Source organism: Typopeltis vanoorti, chromosome 3 (genome assembly GCF_054136105.1).
Source record: "Typopeltis vanoorti isolate ZY-2024b chromosome 3, IOZ_Tvanoo_1.0, whole genome shotgun sequence".
NCBI classification, from domain to species: domain Eukaryota; kingdom Metazoa; phylum Arthropoda; class Arachnida; order Uropygi; family Thelyphonidae; genus Typopeltis; species Typopeltis vanoorti.
Genome location: NC_143551.1, coordinates 171,876,041 through 171,898,879, shown reverse-complemented (window position 1 = coordinate 171,898,879; position 22,839 = coordinate 171,876,041). Strand labels below are relative to the sequence as shown.

Sequence of the window (22,839 nt, the reverse complement as noted above, 5' to 3'; positions counted from 1 at the left end):
CTGTTTATGCCTCCAATCTTTCTCAGGACTTTCATATCTGCGGTCTCTAGTCTTTGGTCAAGTGTTTTACTTCTGACCCAGCTCTCAGATCCATAAGTTAAAACTGGTTTGAACACTGTCTTGTATACAGCTAATTTAGTGTTCCGACTAATTTCTTTCTTATTCCATATGAATTTATTCAATTGACTTCCCACCATACCAGCTTTGCTGATTCTATTGTCTATTTCTATATTTAATTTACCATCTTCACTAAAAATCGTGCCTAAGTAGCTGAAATGTTTTACTTGTTTCACAGGTTCTCCATTCACAACACAGTTGACATTTTCAATGATTCTGCCTATTTTCATTGTCTTTGTCTTTTTATTGCTGACCTTCATACCATAACTATTACAACAGCTATTCAATTTAGTCAGAGAATCTTGCAGACTTGTAGCGGATTTATTTAGAAGTATAACATCATCCGCATAAAGCAGTGAGCTGACATTAACATCTCCAATTTTGATATCAGGTTTAATACCACTTCCCTTCATAATGTGATCCATATAGATAATGAATAACAGAGGGGATAATGTACATCCTTGTCTCACACCAGATTTAACATTAAACCATCTTCCTGTACTTCCTTCAATTCTAACTGCTGACTTACAACTCAAATAAGGACAAAGTATTGCTTGATATAACCCATTGACACCATATAACTGTAGCGTATTGAATAGCTTCTCTCTTGGCACCTTGTCATATGCCTTTTCCAAATCGACAAAACTTAAATACAGATCTTTGTTATATTCCCATGCTTTCTCGACTATTTGTCGCAAAGTGAAGATCTGATCCTGACAGCCTCTATTTGGCCCGAATCCAGCTTGTTCTTCACCAAGCTTTTCTTCCACAATTCTTGTCAACCGTTTCCTAGTATACTTGCATAGATCTTGCCAGGAACATTCAGTAGGGAAATACCTCTGTAATTCAAACATGCAGTTTTATTTCCCTTTTTATATATGGGTACTATGAGAGCTCTACTCCAATCATCGGGATTTCGTCCCTCTGTCCAGGCTTTCTGAACTATGCAGTGCAGCCACTGTAAGACTTTTATACCACCATACTTCAGCATTTCTGGTCGAATATCATCTACTCCTGCTGCCTTTCCACATTTCAAGCCTTTGATGGCTTTTTCTACTTCAAGTATGTATTCCTTACTGCATGCCTTGGCAGTGTTTTTTTATCACTGTGCTGTCATCACTGCTTGTTTCATTTAGCAGTTTTTCAAAGTAATTACTCCATACTTCAAGGATATCTTTTTTTTCCTGTTTTCATGTCACCTTTATCATCTCTAACTCCTTTTACAGCACTCTTTCCTTCATTCCTAAGCTTCTTCAACAACCTCGAGAATATTTTGCCACCTTCTTGATATTTATTTTCTATATTCTTGCCAAAGTCCTCCCATGACTTTTGTTTAGCTAGTTTTACACGGTGTTTAGCTTTCTTACATTTGTCTCTGTATTCTCTAAGAGCTCAAGCTGACTTATTTGCCAGGAACTTTTGATAAGCTTTCTTCTTTTCCTTCGCTGCTTCTTTGTGTTCACCAGAACTCCCTGGTGAACACTTGCTGTGTTCACCAGGGAGTTCTGATTTTTCTATTCTACCAGATAACTTCACAACATGCCTCTATAGCAGAATCAATCGATCAATCGATGTTTTCTTCAGAGTTTGCCACTGAATCTCCAAGGTTTGATTCCTGTTCTCACAATAATCTTTCTGTATTTTAGTCTACAGTTCACATCTGACAGCTGCTCAACTTTTATTTGCTTTAAAACTTTCTTACACGTTATTCTTTTCAATATGAAATTCAATTTTATCCTGCTCAAGACTAAATAGTGATCACTTCCAATTTCAAACCCTCTGTACACTCTGGTGTCCTGCACCAGGGAGAAAACATCACTACAAACAATAACATAGTCAATGAGACTTTTCTTATTCCTAGCCTCTTCTCTCCATGTAAATTTGTGCATGTTTTTATGTTGGAAAATGGTGTTAGCAATAACCAGTCCATGTCCTGAGCAGAAATCCAACAGATATTTGCCATTATTATTAGCTTTGCTCTTTTCTCCAAATTTTCCCAAAATATTTTTGTATGTCTCACAATCATTTCCTACTCTACCAAAAATATTATACAGGTACAAAATAAGTGGAAAAAGAAGAATCGGAAGACCAAGAAAGAGATGGCATGAGACCGGAACAGGCCACATGGCCTATATTCCATGATAGGAAGAAGAAGAAGAAGAAGCTATTTAGATCCCCAACAAGGACCAACTTTTCCTTTTTCAATGTGTCAGTTGCTTTTTCTAAAGCCTCAAAAAATTCCTCCACTTCTACCTTAGTAGAACCTTCTGTGGGACCATAGGCACAAATAAGTCTCATTGTCCAGTTCCCCATTCTCATATTTGCCCATATTACTCTACTTGAGACTGACTGCCATTCAAGAAGATTAGCCTCGTATTTTGTGTTGAATACTATGGCTACTCCTTCTTTTCCTTGATTGCCATTGCCTGAATATAACATTTTGTATTTATTGCTCAGAAAGATCTCACCAGTTTTGGTCTTTTTTGTTTCAGTCACCCCTATTATGTCGATCTGGTACTTATGTAATTCCTCAGCTAGCTCCGTTTCTTTGCCATTCAGGCTTCTTACGTTGATAGTACCGATCTTTAACTCTGGTGATATTGAGTTGGGGTTTGTTTTCAGATTTGTTCCAGTAGCTGACTTTTAACTGTTCGCGCTGGTTCCCTGGCACAAACAATGGGGGCCTTGTTTAACCGGGCGACGCCCCAGCCTGCATGAAATTTTGTCATGTTGTACCATCATTTTTTATTTTGGTTTAACCAATAAGAATACAATTTGGTCGGCTAAATCCCAAATTGCCAGCCCATCCTCGTTTGTTCAGTATCAAAGTAGATACCCAACAGGGTACACCACGAGAAGGTGAGGATTGGACATTAGGTCAGAAGCCCTGGTCGGTTCTCCGCATTCCTTTAAAGGCTAAGTGGAGGTCTCCTCTCAGTTATACAGCTTTGACCCTTAAGCACCCCAAGTAAACAGATTTTGCTCCTGAAAATATCTTCAGGACTGAGGCAAGGTGGTACATTTGTTGGCAACTCATAGCAATATGACCTCTCCATTGCTTCTGCCTTGATATCACCACTTTTGGGTCTGCCTCCCACTGACGAGACCTCAATAAAGGTCGAAACTGGTCTGGGTAGTGGCCATTCAATTAATGCATAGCATTATACATATCTGGAAGGAGATGTGCTTTGCATTATGGGAGATACTAAGACAAGGAGAGATGAGAGCTTGGTCCACCTTTGCTAAAAGTTGCCAACAAATGTACCACCTTGCCTCATTCCTGAAGATATTTTCAGGTGCAAAATTTGTTTGCCTACACTAGGATAAAGGATTAAACTAAATTGATTATAGTCTAACCATGTGCAAAATAAGCTTCCAAAATTGCCACTTTTTTAATATTTAAAAGAAAAACAATGTCCAAAGAAAAACTTCCCAAAGGAGTTTACATTCATATTCATTCAAAAAGATGGATGGATGAGGAAGGGCTGAAACTATGGATATAGAAGGTGTGGTCCAGAAGTCCTGGCAGTTTACATCAGAAACCTGCTTTGTAGTATGGGATTAATCTAGATGCCATAAAACCAAAGATGTTAAGAATGAACTTCACAAAATGAACACAAAAATAGCTGTAATTGCAGGAGGACTCACCTCCGTGCTTCAACCTTTAGAAATATCAATAAACAAACCTTTTAAAAGATTTAAGAGGGAAAAATTGGTCAATTCGATGCAATCTCAAAATTTAAAAAAAAACAACTACAAGTTGGAGAAAGGCTACAATTTTGAAGATGTGCAAGTGGGTAAAGAGTTCATTTTGTACTATTAAGAGCATTAGTAATTCTCTTGATAGTACAAAGGATGGCTTATTATTTCAAGTGAGAGATGACTCGGTTTATGATGATGAATCAAGTTCAGAAAATTTTGAGAGTGAAGATGAAGATGAATAAAGATTTGAAAAGAAGATTAATGAAATTTATAATTTTTTTTATATTATATATATATTAATATATGTTTTTAATGATACGATGTTTTTTTAAAAAGGAGAATTTTTTTTATCTAATAAATGGATTTATTAAAATTTAAAATAAAAAAATTAATATTTACAGGAAAAATTTCATGCATAATTCATAATGCACAATAGCGCCTCCATACAATTGGAAGAATGATGGTACATTGCGCACTTCGATTAGAAAAGGCCTAAGTTCGATTCTCGTCATGACGGGAAGAATCTTTATATGGACTTTTTCAATTAAAGGTGAGTTAGCCAATCTCATATGGAGGCAGCAGGGTTTTTTCCCGGAAAATCTGGTTTTTCATCCCACATACAGACAAATCGGCCTTTAGAACCCACGCAATTTACAGACAAAAATACTAGCTGTGGTAGTGGTGGTTGTGGGCAGTAGATGATGTTGATGTAGGTAATTAGTAGTAGAGGTTCAGTGTAATAGTGGAGACGTGTTGTATAGTAGGTGTCCTCCCGCGATGAGTCTTTGGACTCCTTAGAATTCACACGAATAATAATGATGATAATAATAATAATAATAATTCAAGCATTTTATAGTACGAAGATTATTTTTTTTCCCAAAAAAGTTGACATTAAAAATGTGATGTATCCAATACAACAATGCACCTTATAAAGCAAAAAATGCAGTATTTTAATTGACAACATGATGTTTCATATTAATTATTTTTATTAGTAGTATTTTTATTCAGGCCTCCATGGAGTCAAGAGACACATCGTGGGAGGTCCTTCCTAGGAAACACAAAGTCTATCATACCACTCCTTGAATGAATTGACCATTCCCACTCCCATCACTCTATCACACAATGCATTCAATGGTTCCACCACCCTCCATGCAAAGAAACCACCCCTCACCCTCTTGCTCACAGATCAGATTACTTTCGTACTTTCCAGGGATGACCCTTTCTCAGTGCCCGTTCCCACTGCTCCACCAAGTGAAAGAACTCCCCAGTGTCCACATTGTAACTGCCATTCAACAGTTTAAAAGTTCTCGATCATATCACCTCTCCAACTTCTATCCACCAAACTCTGCAGTCCACGTTCCTTCAGCTGATCCTCATAATTAATATTGTACAGTCCTGAAACTAACTTTGATATCTGCCTCTGTACCCTTTCCACAGTTAATTTACCCCCTTCGAATCCTGGGGACCAAATTTGAGAACAATAGTCTAAAGTTAAGAACAATAGCCCCCACCATAGACAACTCTCTGATACCTATCAGGCAGCCAATCCTGAATCCAGTTGACTTACTCAACATCTAAACCCATGTGCTGCAACTTAAATATCAGCTCATCGTGTGGCACCCTGTCAAATGCCTTTGCGGAATCCAAATAGATGGCAGTGTATGTGAACAATTTGGCTAAATGTTTGGCTAATTTGTATGTGGGTAAATCAATGCCATCCACAATGGGACGTAATGGCATATTTTATTTATGGATTTTTGGTAGTCCATATATATGTGGAGGGAGAAGGACTAGAGTTATAAGGTTTGTCTGTTTGTAACTTCCACTGGCCAAGAGGTAACCTTTTGAAGGAGCTTATGTAGTGTTCTGAGTTGTGTGCTGGTGGAATCATAGTCTATAGGAGGATAGGAAGAACAATCTAGATGTAAGGAGGCAAGCTTACCTGAGTAATCTGACTGGTTTAAAACCACAGTGGCATCTCCTGTTTTGGTAATTATTATTTTGTTGTTGCTTTTAATTTCTTGCAGAGCTTCAATTTTTTTTTTTTTTGATATGTTTGTTTTTGGTAGTTTAGCTTGAGTGAGAACACTGGCTGCATACAGTCTGATATTGTTGGCAATGTGGTTGGGAAGGCTGAACATACCTTGCTATACTTATATCAATAATTCATCAATAGGTATTTTTTTTTTTTTGGTGCTATTGCAAAGTTATGACCATGTGTAAGTGCACTAATTGCTTCAGGCTTCAGGGTATGGGAAATAGGTTTATTACCATGTTAGGAGGTAGCTGAGGTTTGGAAACTGAATATTTTTGTAGACCTTCAAATTTCTTAATGTGCCAGCACTGTATTCTTTGAAATTCTTTCTCTGCTGAAGCATTCAAGATGTCAAAAAGAATTGTCCAAAGGTTGACATTCAGTGTCACAGCAAGCTATTCTTCTAGCACAAGGATAGTGTCACTAGTGTTGGCCAGGAGAACACAGGTGCCGGCAATCAGCTCCTGTAGAAGAGTGAAGCTAGTGCATCTGTAAATGCACAGAGCCATCAGTGATGTAAATCCGTGTTTTAATTTAATACAATTTGGGTTCATATTATTATCCCAGCAGTGTTTTATGAAGGCTAATCAATTCAGTTTTCTAGATACCTTCGACTTCAACTTGACGTGTTGATGGGCCTCATGTGTGATGGAATCTCCATAGATGATCATAATTCTTGTAGATAAGTTTATATGTTGGTTACACATATGACAACGTATACTAGAATATTATTTATAAAAAGCTTTAATTAATATCTTCCTATATTTCGCCAATGTTATGTTGCCATCATCAGGGATCACAAAAATCAATGATATGTGCATGCAAGCACTAACACTGGCGAAATGAGGCTGAAGAAAGGCAACAGAAGTCCTAAATAGTGCTCCTCTTCCCAGTGGACTAAAGTGAGTTGTCTTGGTCAATGGGCTGAAGATCTTAAAATGTATGCTTCACAAATTTGGGGGAGTCTTATGCACCCAAATATGTTAAGGTTTGAAAACTTTTTCAGAGCAGAGGCAGATTCTAGGAATAGTCTTTCATGCTTGTATTTGCTGCAGTATAATAGAGTGTCCTTCTTTTAGCATATTCTGTAGTGTGTGTCCAAAGCATGGTCAGCAAGTCCTGAGTGGCTGTATTGGTGGAACCAGATGTAGTCTTTCTGATTGGATATCCTGATGTTGGCTGTCCTGCTAGTTTGGCTGTAGTAGGACAGTTTAGTAGGACTTATACCAGCCACATCCCCTGGTATAAGTCTAGGGGATGTGGCTGGTCTTTGGCTACAACCTCCAAAAAATATTGAAACCATCTAAATGCAAACCCCTTCCCTTTCCCCTCATGATTCAAGCAGAGATTACTCAAAATCTATCACCATTCCATATATCTGTGACACATCTGAAAAATTCACAAACTCATAAGGAAATATAACCTTACAATCAGTTACAGACCACATAAGAAATTGGCATTTCTTTACCACTCCAACAATGACTAGCCACATACCCTAGACCTATCAGGTCCCTTGCAGATGCAAGCTATCCTACTACAGACCAACAGGCAAGAAGGCCAATATCAGGATATTCAAACACAAGAACTACATCCAGTTCCAACAATACAGCCACTCAGAACTTACTGGCCATGCTTTGGACACCCATCACAGGATACACTGGAAGAAGGCCACTCTATTACAACACAGCAAATACAAATATGAAAGATTCCTAGAATGTGCCTCAGCTTGGAAAACCTTTCCAAACCCCAATAAATTTGGGTGCATGAGGCTGATCCAAATTTGGAAAGCATACATTTTAAGATCATCAGACCAATGGCAAAAACAACCCAATTTAGCCCACTAGGGAAAACTGTTTAGGATAAGGCCCAACTTTGTTGTCTTTCTTCATCCTCATTCAGCCAGTGTTAATGAGGGGGCGCTAGAGGATCAAGCGCTACGAACGTGTTTTGAAGAGCTCCTGATTCAGATAAGTTTTACTAGGAATAATCAAGTATATATGCGTAATTGTTTAAGTAAGAGCGGCTGTAAACGTTGTACGCTACCGATATTATTAGTGTGGGTTTTTTTTCTTGCTTAAACTAAATACGAAAACGTTAATATTAGACCTAGTAACCTGCAGTGAAAAAAAAAAAAAAAAATGGCGGCGGCATTGTCATTCCAGGATTTTAATTTGTATTTCAGTCGGTTCGTTAAGTGTGAGGTCTGTTATATGTATTCCTTCGACTACATAAATGATTTGTGGATGTTTAGTGCGGATGGAAGAAGGGTGTGTGCAAAATGTGACCTGAACGAGGAATTGATGAATGCGAATATGAAGTTGATGACAGAAAGTGCTAGTACCGATTGTGTCGTGAGAGCACGTTTGAAAGAGGATGGCGAGAAAGACAGGCAAAAAAATGTTAAAAAATCAGGAAAAAAGAAAAAGAGCGATTTGACAACCGTAACGGATGTTAAAAGGGACGAAAGTGAGGCGGAAAGAAACGAAATTGAGAGAACGAATGAAAGTAGAAATGGCGTGGTGCAGAAATCGCAAGTAAAAAAAATCGAAAGAATGAATGATAGTAAAAAAAGAATGAATGATGGCGAAAGTTGGACGCATGTTGGAACGAAAGTACTGAAACAAAGAAAGATGAATGACAGTAAAAGTGAGAAGAATTATAGCGAAAGTTGGACGCATGTTAGTCCGAAAGTACGGAAACAAAGAAAGATATGTGAGAGTGAAAGTGAGAAGAATGATAGTGAAAGTTGGACGTGTGTTGGACCGAAAGTACGGAAACAAAGAAGGATGAATGAGAGGGAAAGTGAGAAGAGGGGGTTGAGAGTTAGAAAGTTAGAAAGATTTAATGATAGAGTGAATGTGTCGCGAGGTTCAGAAGGTGAATTGGATTGGATGAAGCAAGAAATGAAATGGATGCAGAATGAAATTAAGAGAATTCAGGTCAAAACTATTAAAATAAATCATGATGGCATGAAAGAGATAACAAAAGATGAGCGAGTGGAATTGTATGGCGACTCCATTATTAAAGGTGTGCTAGAGGATAAAATGCACAAGGTATGTTTTCCAGGCGGAACTAGCTGTAGATCCAGAAATGAGTTGTTGTGTTTGTATACCAATGCTAGAAGTATAAGAAACAAGGCGGATGAAATGGTTGCACTAATTGCGTCTGTGCACCCAGAGATTGTCGGAATAAGTGAGACATGGTTAGATGAGGATGACATCCTGACAGGAATAGAGATGGAAAGGTATGATGTGTTTCGTGAGGATAGAAGGGGTAAAAAGGGAGGGGGAGTGCTATTGATGATAGAGAAAGAGTTATGTCCATACAAGGTAGAGATGCAAGAGGGAAATGGGGCCAGTGGTTTTGAGGCAGTATGGTGTGAGATAGAGGTGAATAGAATCAAATTCTTGATGGGATGTTGTTATAGACCCGGTAATGTGGATGGTGGTGATAGTGAAATGTATAGTCAAATAAGCCAAGCAAATAAGAAAAGGGTGATCGTTATGGGTGATTTTAATTATGGCAATATAGACTGGAATGAAGAGATAGCAACTGGAAGTAAAGAAAATGAGTTTCTTGAGTTTTTGAGGGATAACTACCTCAGACAGTATGTAACAGAGGGCACAAGAGGATTAAGGGTCTTGGATTTGGTCATCTTATCGGAGGATGTAATTATCAATGAGGTATCAAATCATCCACCAATTGGTGAAAGTGACCATGAGGTGATTACTTGGGTGGTTGCCAGCAGTGCAAGGACCCCTGTGAAAAAAGGGTATATGTGGAACTACAAGGGGGGTGATTATGAAGAGCTCAGGAGACAGCTTGCAGATGTAGAATGGAATGAGGAGTTAGCTGGAAAAGAGATCAATGCAGCTTGGGGGATTTTCAAAAAATATTTAGTGGATGCAATGTCTAAATGTATACCACGGGTGAGAAGGTTAAATAAGTTAGGTGTGAGATGTATGAATAAAGAGATTAAGCATGCAATACAGAGAAAAAGGGCATTGTGGAGGCAGCATAAGAGAAGTGGAAGTAACCAATTTCATGAGTTCTACAAAGACCAGGCAAGGAGAGTGACTTGGTTGGTGAGAGTAGCTAAAGAGAGGTATGAACAGCAGTTAGCTAATGAAGCTAAAAAGAATCCTAGGGAGTTCTTTCGATATGTAGCCAGCAAAAGAAAGAATGATTATGGAAGGATGACATTGATTGGAGGAAATGGTATAAAGACAGCTGTTGCAGAATGTGTGGTGGAGATACTTAATGAGCAGTTCATAAAGATCTTTCAATCTTGTGAATGTGACTTCATGGAGAGATTAAGAGCAGTTGATGATGGGGAGGAGAGACTGACTGTAAGTGAGCAAGAAGTGTTTGGGGAGTTGAGTAAACTAGATGTAAATAAGGCTGTGGGACTTGATAATATATCACCGCGTATTCTGAAGGAATGTGCCAGAGAGTTGACACCTGCCTTGACATATTTTTTTAATACGAGTCTTGCACTTGGTCAAGTCCCTAAAGAGTGGAAGGAGGGCAAGATTGTGCCACTTCATAAAGGAGGTGATCGAACTCAAGCATCAAACTATAGGCCTATCTGTGTGTCGGGTGTTGTGGTTAAGTTGTTGGAGAAGCTTGTGAGAACTAGGATCCAGAGTTGGGTTGACAACAATGGTATAAGCTTTGATGGACAGCATGGATTTGCTAAAGGGAGGTCGTGTTTTAGAAATCCACTTACTTATTACAATAAAGTGACTGCTTCCTTGGACAGAGGAGAAGGATACACAGTAATATACTTGGATTTTGCAAAAGCTTTTGATAGAGTACCTCATAATAAGTTGACAGTCAAACTAGAGCAGATGGGGTTGGATATTAGATTAGTGCATTGGATTGGAGACTGGCTATCTGATAGGTATCAACAAGTTGTGTATGGGGGTGCAATATCCAGGAAAAGGAAAGTCAGTAGTGGAGTGCCTCAGGGATCTGTTTTAGGGCCATTACTATTTAACTTGTATATTAATGATATTGGCGAAGATTTGGATGGAGATATTCAGTTGTTTGCAGATGATGCAAAGTTGGGACGAACCATAAAGAGTAGTGAAGATGTTGTGGCCTTGCAAGAAGACTTGAATAAATTTGATTGGGCAAGCAAATGGGGATGCGAGTTCAATGTTGCAAAATGTAAGGTTTTAAAATTTGGAAAACAAAGATGGGATGCAGAATTTATGCTTGGTGAGAATATATAAGTAGAGGAAGTAGAGGAAATAAGAGATCTGGGAGTGATAGTGGATAAGGATCTAAAATTTAGGGGACACATCTCCAAAATTGTGAAGACAACACAAAGACTTATGGGAATGATGAGGAAGACACTGACGTGTAGAAGTAGGGAGATTCTTGTTCCATTGTATAAGGCTTTGAGTAGGCCACACATGGACTATTGTGCCCAGATTTGGTCACCTGGTTTTCAGAAGGATGAAGAGATGTTGGAAAGGGTGCAAAGGCGACTGACTAAGGTAGTTTCTGACCTCTGGAATGTCGAGTATGAGGAAAGATTGAGAAGATGTAATTTGCAGAGTCTGATGGAGAGGAGGAAGAGGGGAGATATGATAGAGACCTACAAGTTGGTAAGGGGTTGTTATAGGATCAATGGTGGAGAAGTTCTACAGAGAATAGTGGGAGATCAGGGGAGAACCAGAGGTCATACGTGGAAACTGTATAAAGAGGGTGTGAGTAGGGGAGTGAGAGGCAGGTTTTTTTCGTGCAGAGTTGTGAATGATTGGGATGCCTTGCCTGAGAGTGTGGTGTCTGCAAGGAGTTTGAATGTGTTTAAGACCCGGTATGATGAGATGTGTGTGAGATAAAAGGACCTCCTAGATGAGTCTTTGACTCCATGAGGTCTTGTTTTAATAATAATAATAATAATAAATATACACCAATGCCATCTACCATCGACCACGATGACTAGTATTTTCACAAACAATCACAAACATCCATGCCCATGGCAGGATTCGAACCCACAGCCTTCTTGCTGGAGAGTAGATACGCTAACCACTCGGCCAACCGGTCCGACCTGCAGACACCTGCTGATTATATCCCATGCACTGCTAACATCTTTCCCCTGCAATATGTTCTGCCATTATAGTTATAGAAGAGATTAATTTTATTTTTAAAATATTTTCAATTGTTCAGAATGTTGTGTGTGTTTAGGCATTCACATGAATGTGTTTGATTCATGAAGACTAGAATGTATTCAGACAACTTAATAGTTTAGTTAATATTTAGATGTTTAGGATCTAATGCTATTTCTAAAGACTTCAGATTTTTCTCTCTGTTGCATGATAGCAACAGTGTAATAGTTTCAATTTATCTCATAAAGTATAGTGAATATCTTGAGCATGTTGTTCAATTAATTTTTCTGTCTCTCCACATTAAGATGACTGGCAATTTCCCCATAGCCGATAAACACCCATATAATGAAGTGGGCTATGTGACGATTTTATGGATTGGAGTAGTGATCTCATCTTGATAAGGGGGTGGGGGGGGGGATACTATTTTGATTTTATATTCTTAAGTATTTTTGCTAGTTTTATAGAAATAGAGCTAATATAATTGTATAGGAGCATGATGAATCCTCTGTTTTTTTCTTCATTTATTTCACTGGTCTCATGTCAGTTGAGTAGTCTGGAGATGACTATGGTCATTATAGCCATTTTGAAGGAAAGCATTTCTTAAATATTGAAGTTCTTTGGTTAGTTCGTCCTTGTCAGTGATGAGTCAGTGGACTCTTGCTCCTAGCGCAGAAATAATACCAATTTTTGAGGTCTATAATGATGGGACGAGGCAAGTAGATATCTGTCAGTATGCGTTGGCTTTTGAAATAATATTTTGAAATATACATACATACATATATATTTTAAAAATAATCATATACTAAATGAAAACACTGACAAAGGAAGGAAAAAACTTTAAAAAACACGACTAGTTTCGTCGGAACGCCGACTTCTTCAGGTGTGTAAATAATTATAAAAAACTGGAAAAAATAATAACAAGTTAAATAACATGGACTTCTCACATAAACAAATTGGAAATAGCAACAGTCAAATTTTAAACTGGTATCCATGTGGCAGATCTAGTGTGAGGCAAAAGTGAGTGACCACTGACTTGAGAGCGGCAGAACTGAATCGCTGAGCTGTAAGAGTTTGGCAGGTCTAAAGATCACTAGGTTTCCTGACTGTCTCAAATTTTTGATTTTTCATAAATCTACTCTCACAAACAGATAAATACATGCCTCTTCTCATCATTTCTGTCTGCAGAAACTTGGTATTATTTCTACTCTAGCCCATCAAGCGAGATCTCTTACTTCAGAAGAAGAAGATCTTCAAATTCAACTTTTTTGAACAATGGCTATTCATCTCAAAGCATAACTAAACGTCTACATTAACGTCTTCAACCTCGGCAAGAAGATAACTCCAATCCTATTACTCACATTCAATTGCTGTTTATAAACTCTCTATCACCAAAACTGGCAAAAATTATGAAGAAATTTAATATCAAAATTTACTTCACCACCCTACCAAAACTTTGCTTTTTTTCCTGAGTCAACCCAAACAAAAACACAACCAACTTCAATTTCCTGGAGTATATAAAATCATCTGCGAGTGCGGTAAACTTTATTTTGGAAAAAAGAACAGAGCAGAAAAAAGAACATGACTTGATAGGTCTGTCTCATCATGCCTGGAAGAACATAAACGTGATATCTTTTATAAGAGAACCTGTGCAAGCGCCCTCTCAAGTCATGTTCTTTTTTTCTGCTAACTCCAATCTAGAAGAACAGCAACATCAGATAGATTGGAATCTTACGTCCACTATCCATAAATGCACTGACGAACTTGAGAGATGCATCCATCCTTGAATCAAAAGAAATAGTGCTGAACCAATCACACATGATCAAGAATTTAAGCTACAACCTGTCAGACTCTCACAGCTCAGCAATTCAGTTCTGATGCTCTCGAGTCAGTGGTCACTCACTTTTGCCTCAAGCTAGACCTACCACGTGGACACCAGTTTCAAATTTGACTGCTGCTATTTCCAATTTGTTTATGTGAGAAGTCCAGGTTATTTAACTTATTATTTTTTCCAGTTTTTTCTCACCTGAAGAAGTCGGCGTTCAACGAAACTATTCGTGTTTATTAAAGTTTTTTCCTTCCTTTCTCAGTGTTTTCAGTCAGTATATTATTATTTTTAAAATATCTACAAGCCGAGTTAATATAAACTACAATATATACATATATGTTTTAGAAGCATTACTGTTTAACTTCAATATTAGTTATATCAAGAGAAATTTATTTATAAATGGAGAGATTTCCAGTTGTTTTGGCAGATAATACAAAGTTGTAAAGATCTACATTAGTTGAAATCAATGTGTAGCTTACATCAAGAAATTAAATAAACTATGTTATCAAGAGTGAAACTAACTATTTAATGTAGTTTTGAAATTTGGAAAGCACTGAATGAAGTGCATTTCGCTGGTAAAAAGTAATATACTGAATGGGCAAATGATAAGGCGATACCTTTTTATGAATTTTAATATTTGCACATTCCTATATATATGTTACCGCTAAAGTGCGAAAACCGTTAATGTGCACATTACCTAGCTAATCTGCAGATTAACTGATTTGCTCCATTAACGTGTGGAATCAAGAGTTTTCCGCATTTTACCTAGGTAATGTGCACATTAACGGCTTCTGTATCGTTAAAGTTCAAAAGTTTGTTTTTCTCATTTCCTTTCCCTACTCCTTCCCCCCTCTCCCTCCACTTTTAGTTTGGTTTTTTAATAAGTAAACATAATTTTATCATATGTTTTTTTTCTTAATTGTAATAATATTTTAAACCGTTTGATTCCTTGTATTATATTAATTGATTGATGATTGATTCTATCAACTAATTTGTTGATTGTTTGATTGTATTAACTTGATTCTTTAGATATCAAAAAATAAATAAATAACCTTATCTTAATTTAAACATACAGAAACGTTGCTGTTGTTCCAGCAGAGATCTTATTTTCACTTTAACGAGTGCCTAGTAGGTAATGTGCAGATTACCTAGGTAATTTGAGAAATGAAACAATTTTCCGCACATTAACGGATCACCGTAGTTAATCTGCACAATACCTAGATAATCTGCAGAATAACTGATTTCTGCACTTTAGCAGTAACATATATATATATATATTGGTTGTTTATTTTAAGAAATAACATCAAAAGAAGAAAACAGAAATTAAAAAAGAAAAGAGAAGAAAAGGAAGGGAAACTTAGTAAGTTTAGACTAGCACTAAATGGAACTTACATGGTTAACATATATTCTGTAAAGGATTAGAATAATCTGAAATATATTGTATATGGCTCAGATGTGTTTCCAATATAATTTTCAGAAAACAGCATTTTTTATGCTATGAAATTTTATGAAAGAAAATTTGATGAAATCTTAATTTTTCTTCATAAATACATTTCTGTCATTACACTTTTTAATTGACACTGATATAGTTAAATATATAGAAAACACACACACACACACACACACACACACGCACACAATTCTTAATCAAATTAATTTTTGAATATTATATTATTATTTACCTGTAATTACCAGCTTTGTTGTTGTTTTTTCTTCTGGACTAATTTGACACATGTATTCTCCACAATCATCTAAAGTACAATCAGTAATTTTTAATACTTTACGTCCAAGTGGATCTGCTGAAATTATGTACTTATCAGATTCCTAGGAAAGAAGGGTTTGAAAGAGAGAGAAAGAGATACAGAGAGAGAGAGAGAGAGAGAGAGAGAGAGAGAGGAAGGGAGAGTGGAAACAATGGAAGAAAGAAAGAAAGAAAAAGAGACAAAGAAGAAATATATATTAAATTCTAAAGTACATTACATTTACACTACATTATTATTAACATGTTTATTGAATATGTTTCTAAAGAAATGAAATAAATCAAAATAAAGAGATCAGAATTGGAAGAAAAAAGAAAAAAAAGAAAAAGAAAGAAACCAAACTATGAAGCCAAATAAGTGAACACAAGTGATAAAACAAAGAGAAATAACAGGCATTGGTAGTACTTGAGCCCATTATATATTTTACAACATGAAATAATAAATAATTAATTTTATTTCAGCCATATCTGCAAGAAAAGTTTAAAAAATTTAAATAAGATAGTAAAGAGATAAGGCCTCACCTAATTTTCCATACAATCATAAAGAGACCTTATCTTATTTCCTTACATCCTTAAATAGACTTATTATTATTATTATTATTATTATTATTATTATTATTCAGGCCTACATGGACTCAAAAGACTCATCGTGGGAGGTCCTTCCTAAGAAACACAAAGTCTATCATACCACTCCTTAAACTCATTGACCATTCTCGCCCACAACACTCTATCAGGCAATGCATTCCACGGCTCAACCGCCCTCCATGCAAAGAAACCACTCCTCACCCTCTTGCTCACAGTTTCCTTTCGTAACTTCCAGGGATGGCCTCTTGTCATCACTCCTTCCCGCTGTTCAACCAAGCGAAAGAACTCCCCAGTGTCAACCCTGTAACCACCTCTCAACAGTTTAAAAGTCTCAATCATATCATCCCTCCTTTTTCTATCCCCCAAACTCTGCAGTCCACATTCCCTCAGCCGATTCTCATAACTATCCTTGTACAGTCCTGAAACCATCTTTGTCATCCGTCTTTGTATCCTTTCCATAGTTAATTTATCCCCTTCACATCCTGGGGACCAAATCTGAGAACAATAATCCAAGTGTGGTCTGATCAGAGACTTATACAACAGAATGATAACCCTATCTCTGTAGGTCAGTGTCTTTCTCATAATTGCAGCAATCCTCTGTGTTACCTTCACCACCTTTGCAATATGTCCCCTAAACTTCAAGTTTCTATCAATCATTAACCCCAGATCTCTTGTCTTCCCAACTTCCTCCAGTATAACTTCTCCAATAGAGTATGCAGCATCCCATCGATGTTTCCCAAACCTCAAGACCTTACATTTTGCTGCATTAAACTGAAATCCCCATTCATTTGCCCATCTATGTAGATTATTCAAATCCTCTTGCAGGGCTACCACATCTGCACTATTACTAATAATCCTTCCCAGCTTTGCATCATCTGCAAACAACTGAATATCCCCTTGCAATCCACTTATCTTATATTGCTGAGAGCTACCAAAACTTAGACGAGATGGAAAATGAATTTCTCAAGTTCTTGAGAGATAACTATCATAGGTAGCACATAAAGAAAGGCACATGAGGATCAAGAGTTTTAGATCTGATCATTTCATCAGAGGATGTAATAATCAGAGTGGGTATCACACTTTCCTCCAGTTGGTGAAAGTTATCATGAAGTAATCACCTGTGTTCTGGCTAGTCATATGCAGAATTTTGTGAGAAAAGTATATATGTGGAAATATAAGGCTGATGATCATGATAAGCTTAGGAGACAGTTTGGGGCTATAACACGGAATGAGGAGTTGAGCAGTAAGGAAATAAATTCCGCATGGGAAATAACAAAGAAATACATAACAGTATCAATGTGTGAATGTATTCTGAAGGGCTGAATAAGGTAGGTGTAAAATGAATTAATGTGTAACTTAAGAAAATAATCTGGAAAAAGAAAGTACTTTCCAGTAAGTGCAAGATGAATAATGGTAAAAGAACAGTAAGTAAGTTTGTTCTTTTTAAGTAATTAAAAAGAACAAACCAAGAGAGTGACTCAGTTAGTAATAAAAACAAAAGTAGAGTATAAGCAGAAATTGGCAAATTAGGCAAAGAAAAATCTTAGAGAGTTTTGTAGATATGTGACAATTAGAAGGAAGAATGATCATGGCAAGATGAAGTTAATGGATAAAAATGGTAGAATGGTAACTGCTGTCGAAGACATTGTTGAGGCATTCAGTGATCAATTTATAAGGGAACTATAAATTGATTTGAATCTTGAATCTTTGATCCTAATCAGGTATAATTATGAGGAACTTAAGTGCAGAGCACATAGGAGAGGATGGCTTAACTGTGAGTGAGCAGGAGGTATTTGAGGAAATAAAAAACCTTGATGTCGATAAGGCAATAGGATTTCATGACATATCACAACATGTCTTAATGGAATGTTCCAGGGAATTAGCATAATTTTTCATAAGAGTCTGACAACAGGACAGGTTCCAAGGCAGTGAAAGAAAGCAAAGTTCCACTGCATAAAGGTGGTGATAAGTCTGTGGCTTCAAATTATAGACCAATCTGTATATCTGGTGTTGTGGTGAAGATGGTAGAGAGATTAGTGAGAAGTAGGATACAGAATTGGATTGAAAACAATCCAATTCTGTATCCTACTTCATTATTCTTTATGGTTATCTGCATGGATTTGTTAAGGGGAGATCATGTTTTACTAACTTATTTATGCACTATAACAGGGTGACAAATACCTTGAACAGGGGAAAATGTATATCTTCTTCTTCTTCTTGAGTATTATGCAATTAAGCAGGTTCTTCTTTTAGTAGCAGAAACGTTCCTTCCACTCTCTTCTGTTCTGAGCCTTCTCTTTCAAGGTTGTGTACCTGTCCCCATTCAGCATGTCATCTAGCATTGTTTTCTTTACTCTTCTGACATCTATTTTTCCTTCAATGGCATCTCTGATGATCCCATTCTCTCTCAGAATATGTCCGATCCAGTTTCTCTTGCTTCTTTTTCCTCCTTAACAGACTTCTTTCTTCTTCTACTCTTATTAAGACCTCTTCATTAGTTATTTTATCTGTCCATTTGATTTTTTCCATCCTTCTCCAAATCTCAAAGCTTTCCAAAATCTTAATTTCTTCTTTCTTCAATACCCAAGTTTCAGTTGCATAGAGGGCAACATTCCAGTCTTTTCTTTAGGTTTCTATCCATTTTACTTCTGAATAAATTCCATTTTCTATGAAAGGCATCTCTTCCCATCACTACTCTTGCTTTTATGTCACTTTTACATCTTCCATCACTGCTAATAACACTTCCTAGACATTTAAATGTCTTTACTTGATTCAAGTTTTCCTCATTTATTCTGATATCCATATTTGCCTCTTTCCTTGCTATTTTCATTACCTTTGTTTTTCTGATGTTAATTTTCATTCCATAATTGATGCATGATTCCAGTAATCTGTTCAACAGATGTTTTAGCCCTGTTTCAGTATTTGATAGTAATGCCTTGTTATCTGTGTATCTTATTGCAAATATCTGTCTACCTCCAATCTTTATTCCTTCTTCCGAATTCTCCAGTGCTTCTTTTAACATTACTTCAGAATGCATGTTAAACAAAATTGGCGACAGAGAACAGCCTTGTCTTCCTCCTCAACCAATGATACCTGGTTCTGTTTGTACCACATGTCTCTCACCATGGCAGTTTGTCCTATATATAGTGAAATAATTAGCCTTCTCTCTTTCCAATCTATACCAATCTTTTCCATTACTTCCACCATCTTATCCCATTTTACAAAGTCAAAAGCTTTTTCAAAATCTATATAACAGATATTAACTTCTTTATTCGCTTCCAGACTTCTTTCACTTACTATTCTTAATGGTCCAATCACATCTCTTGTTCCCCTACCCTTCCTGAAACCAAACTGATCTTCTCCAAGAAATTATTCCACTTTAGATGCAATTCTTTGTGTTAAGATTCATATTAAAATGTATATACAGTGGCGTATATACATAGATTTTTCAAGGGCTTTTGATGGGCTTCCACATGACAAGCTCGTAAATAAATTGAAACAGATGAGATTGTATTGCAGACTTCTGAGTTGAATCAATTTGTATGTTAATGACATTGGGATGTTAACTAGTAATATATAGCTGTTTGCAGATCATGCAACAGTGGGGGAGAGCAACGCAGAGTCAAGTATATTTTATGGCCTTACAAGAGGACTTTAATAGATTGCATGAATGGGTAGATAAGTGGAGCTTTCAATTTAATGTTGCGAAGTGTAAGGTTTGAGATTTTGTAAGCAATGATAGGATGCAAAGGATATATATATATATACTTGATGTGGAAACTTTAAAGGAGGTAGGGGAAATGAGAGATCTAGGAGTGATGATGAACAAGGACCAGAAATTCAGAGGCCACATTCACAAGTTGTGAAGATGTTACATTGAATAATGGCAATGCTGAAATAGAGTGGTTATGATGCTATTGTATAAGGCAACATTTCCCAGATTTTTCCTACAACGAAACACTTCACGAATCCTGAAATTTTCACGGAACACCGTGGTTATTTTGTAATGTATTAATAATTAATTATATCATAATCATAAAGTACACTTATGTATATGGTGTGACATGTTGACAAATATAAAATTACATTTAAATCAGTTATCAATTACTGGACTAATGAAATCTTGTAGCATATTATAGTTTCCTCAGGCCAACATCATTAAATTAATTTGTGCTGATTTTCATTGACATTCTGATCACCAAAAATTTATAATATTATTATAAGTACTTACGAGTGAATGCAGACTTTTTCTCCTGCATGCTGGTAGTTTTCCCCTCCTTTTGTACATCCTGGACATTGCTTTGTAGGCTGGAGGTGGATGAATCACTATTTGTTGCATCACAAACACCTTCAATGAGAGATTTCTTAACACCAAAAATTAAACAAAGTCCCTTGTCTCTTATTCATACATACATACACATACATACATCTTCAAGGCCCACCTTTCCTAATTGGGTTGTGGGGGCAACAGCTGCAAGAGGACCTTCCAATGGTCACGATCCTCTGCCACCAAGCTCAGGTGTTTCAAGCATTCTCTTATTCATATTAAATTTAAATCTGTAGGCCCATTACTTTTAAAAATCATGGCGCTATGGTTTTGAAACAAGCACTTTCACCTTACAATACAAACTTGTGAAGAAAGTATTCAGTATTACTAGATTTGAGAACCAGATACAAACTACTTTGATCTTCAATTTCAGTGGAAAAATTTTCTTTATACTTCCTTGCTGATTGGTCACTAACATTTGCAACACAGATAATATGCCGCCCACTGTTATAATCAGCTTGCAGGCAATTTTTATGGCTGGTCATAAACAATGGTATTCTCTTTTCAGAATTATTTCCATCTTTAAAAATACACGGCTTGGTCACTGACATCACGGAACACTTATTCACTTTCCACAGAACACTGGTGTTCCGCAGACACAATTTGAGAAACCCTCTTGGTATAAGGTCTTAATCATGCCTCCAATGGATTACTGTGCACAGATTAGATCGCCAGGTTTTCATGGTGACAAGGATATGTTGGAAAGGGTCCAGTGAAGATTCACAAAGGTGGTTAGTGGCCTTTGGAATGTGTAGTATGAGGACAGATTGAGAAAATGTAAGTTGCAGAGCCTCGTGAATAGGAGGAATAAAGGTGATATGATGGAGACATGTATAGCTTATATAGTTGACATGGAAGAGATTTTTTCTTAGAATGGAAGAGGGGTGGAACAAGAGGTCATCACTGGAAACTGTATAAGGAGGGTGTGAACAGAGGAATGAGGAGTAGGTTCTTTGCATGGAGAGTGGCTGGTGAGTGAAATGCATTGCCTGAGTGTGTTGTGAATGTAGACATGGAATCAGTTCAAAGAACAGTTGGATGAGCATTGTGTGCAATAGTGTGTTCCTCCCACAATGAGTCTCCAACTCCATGGAGATCAGATGTTAATAATAATAGATACACTATCGCCATCCTCTTTTTAAAATGTTGTAACCCAAATTTTGGGGCAGTCACTTACTCAGCCTTCTAGAAGAATTTCATCATCCACTGAAACACCACCACCAACAACACCCAGTTTAATGGAGGTATAAACTGTCTTTGGCCATTTTTTTTTAAGCTCTAGATTAGGTTTGTATCCCCCTTCTCTTTCTTCTTACATGCAGTGTGGGTGCTGGCCTTGCTGGGCATGCTCTCTACACCATAAGTATTGAACAAGGGAGCAAATATTTCCTCCATTTGAGGGTATAGCAGTAAACCAGTTTCTCCCAGACTTGCCATCAGTCAATATATGGCAATCTTTTAACACTTCAAGAGACTACTCAGTCAGCTATCAAATAATCGTGCTGCTATTGCTGCTACTATGACCAGGTTGCCTGGAAGGAGTCCACATAAAGTAGCTTGCAGGGGACACTGTCAAGGCCACGTTTGAGATCTGCATGTTCGAGTCTATAAATTTTATCAATATTCTCAAATGAAGTAAATATAATTTAGTACATTTTCATGCTACCAGAACATGCTCCTGCCTTATTTCCTGAAGAACATGACTAACTCCTCACATTCTGATAACCTACCAATAAGAATCAGTTTTCCCTTCTTCAGCTATCATTCATGTAGCCTAGCTTGGCATAAACACATCTTGTCCATAGCCCCTTCAGCCTCAAAAAACTTTTCTTTCCATTCTAATCATTTTCATTCTTATCATTGGCTCAATTACCAACTTCTTTATAAATCCTATATCTGCACAAACTTTGAATATTCCTCTGATATATAAGGTGACACACTCCAACTTCTCATCCTCTTCCTTGATTCAGCATAACTCAGCCTTTTGGAAGTCTCTACCATTTACCTCATGCCATTTTCTTCACTGTACATAGTCTCCAACTCTTCAAGAAACACATTAACAAATTCCTTTCTGCTCTCTAATCACTTACCACATATGGCAATGTTGGAATAAGACCTGTGTGTGTGTTGAATCAATATTAGAAAAAAAAAATTAATAATAATATTCAGAATATTTTATTATACAATCAAGAAGAAAATGATTGAAAATGATTGGAAGCAGAGAGAGTGGTAAAGTAGCCCTTACAGAAACATTGTAAAATTATTTATTAAACGATTTCAAGGATTTTTCATTTATGGATTAGACCAAAATCTCTATTTTAAAGTTATGGATTAATTCATATAGCAGGTATGATTTGGTCAGCTCAACTG

The 22,839-nt window shown here is 36.8% G+C and overlaps 1 protein-coding gene across 5 annotated transcripts in view; it reads right to left on the bottom strand.

The window, feature by feature from the left end:
* The window catches only part of LOC150108743 (twitchin-like), a 2,666,638-nt gene that overhangs the window by 1,925,366 nt on the left and 718,433 nt on the right, over nucleotides 1-22,839 (bottom strand). For all 5 annotated transcript variants that reach the window (XM_090390962.1, XM_090390961.1, XM_090390964.1 and 2 more), the window contains one exon: nucleotides 15,481-15,622. In XM_090390962.1, coding sequence (XP_090247088.1) covers nucleotides 15,481-15,622 — 142 coding nt within the window. The remainder of the gene's footprint in view (nucleotides 1-15,480; nucleotides 15,623-22,839) is intronic.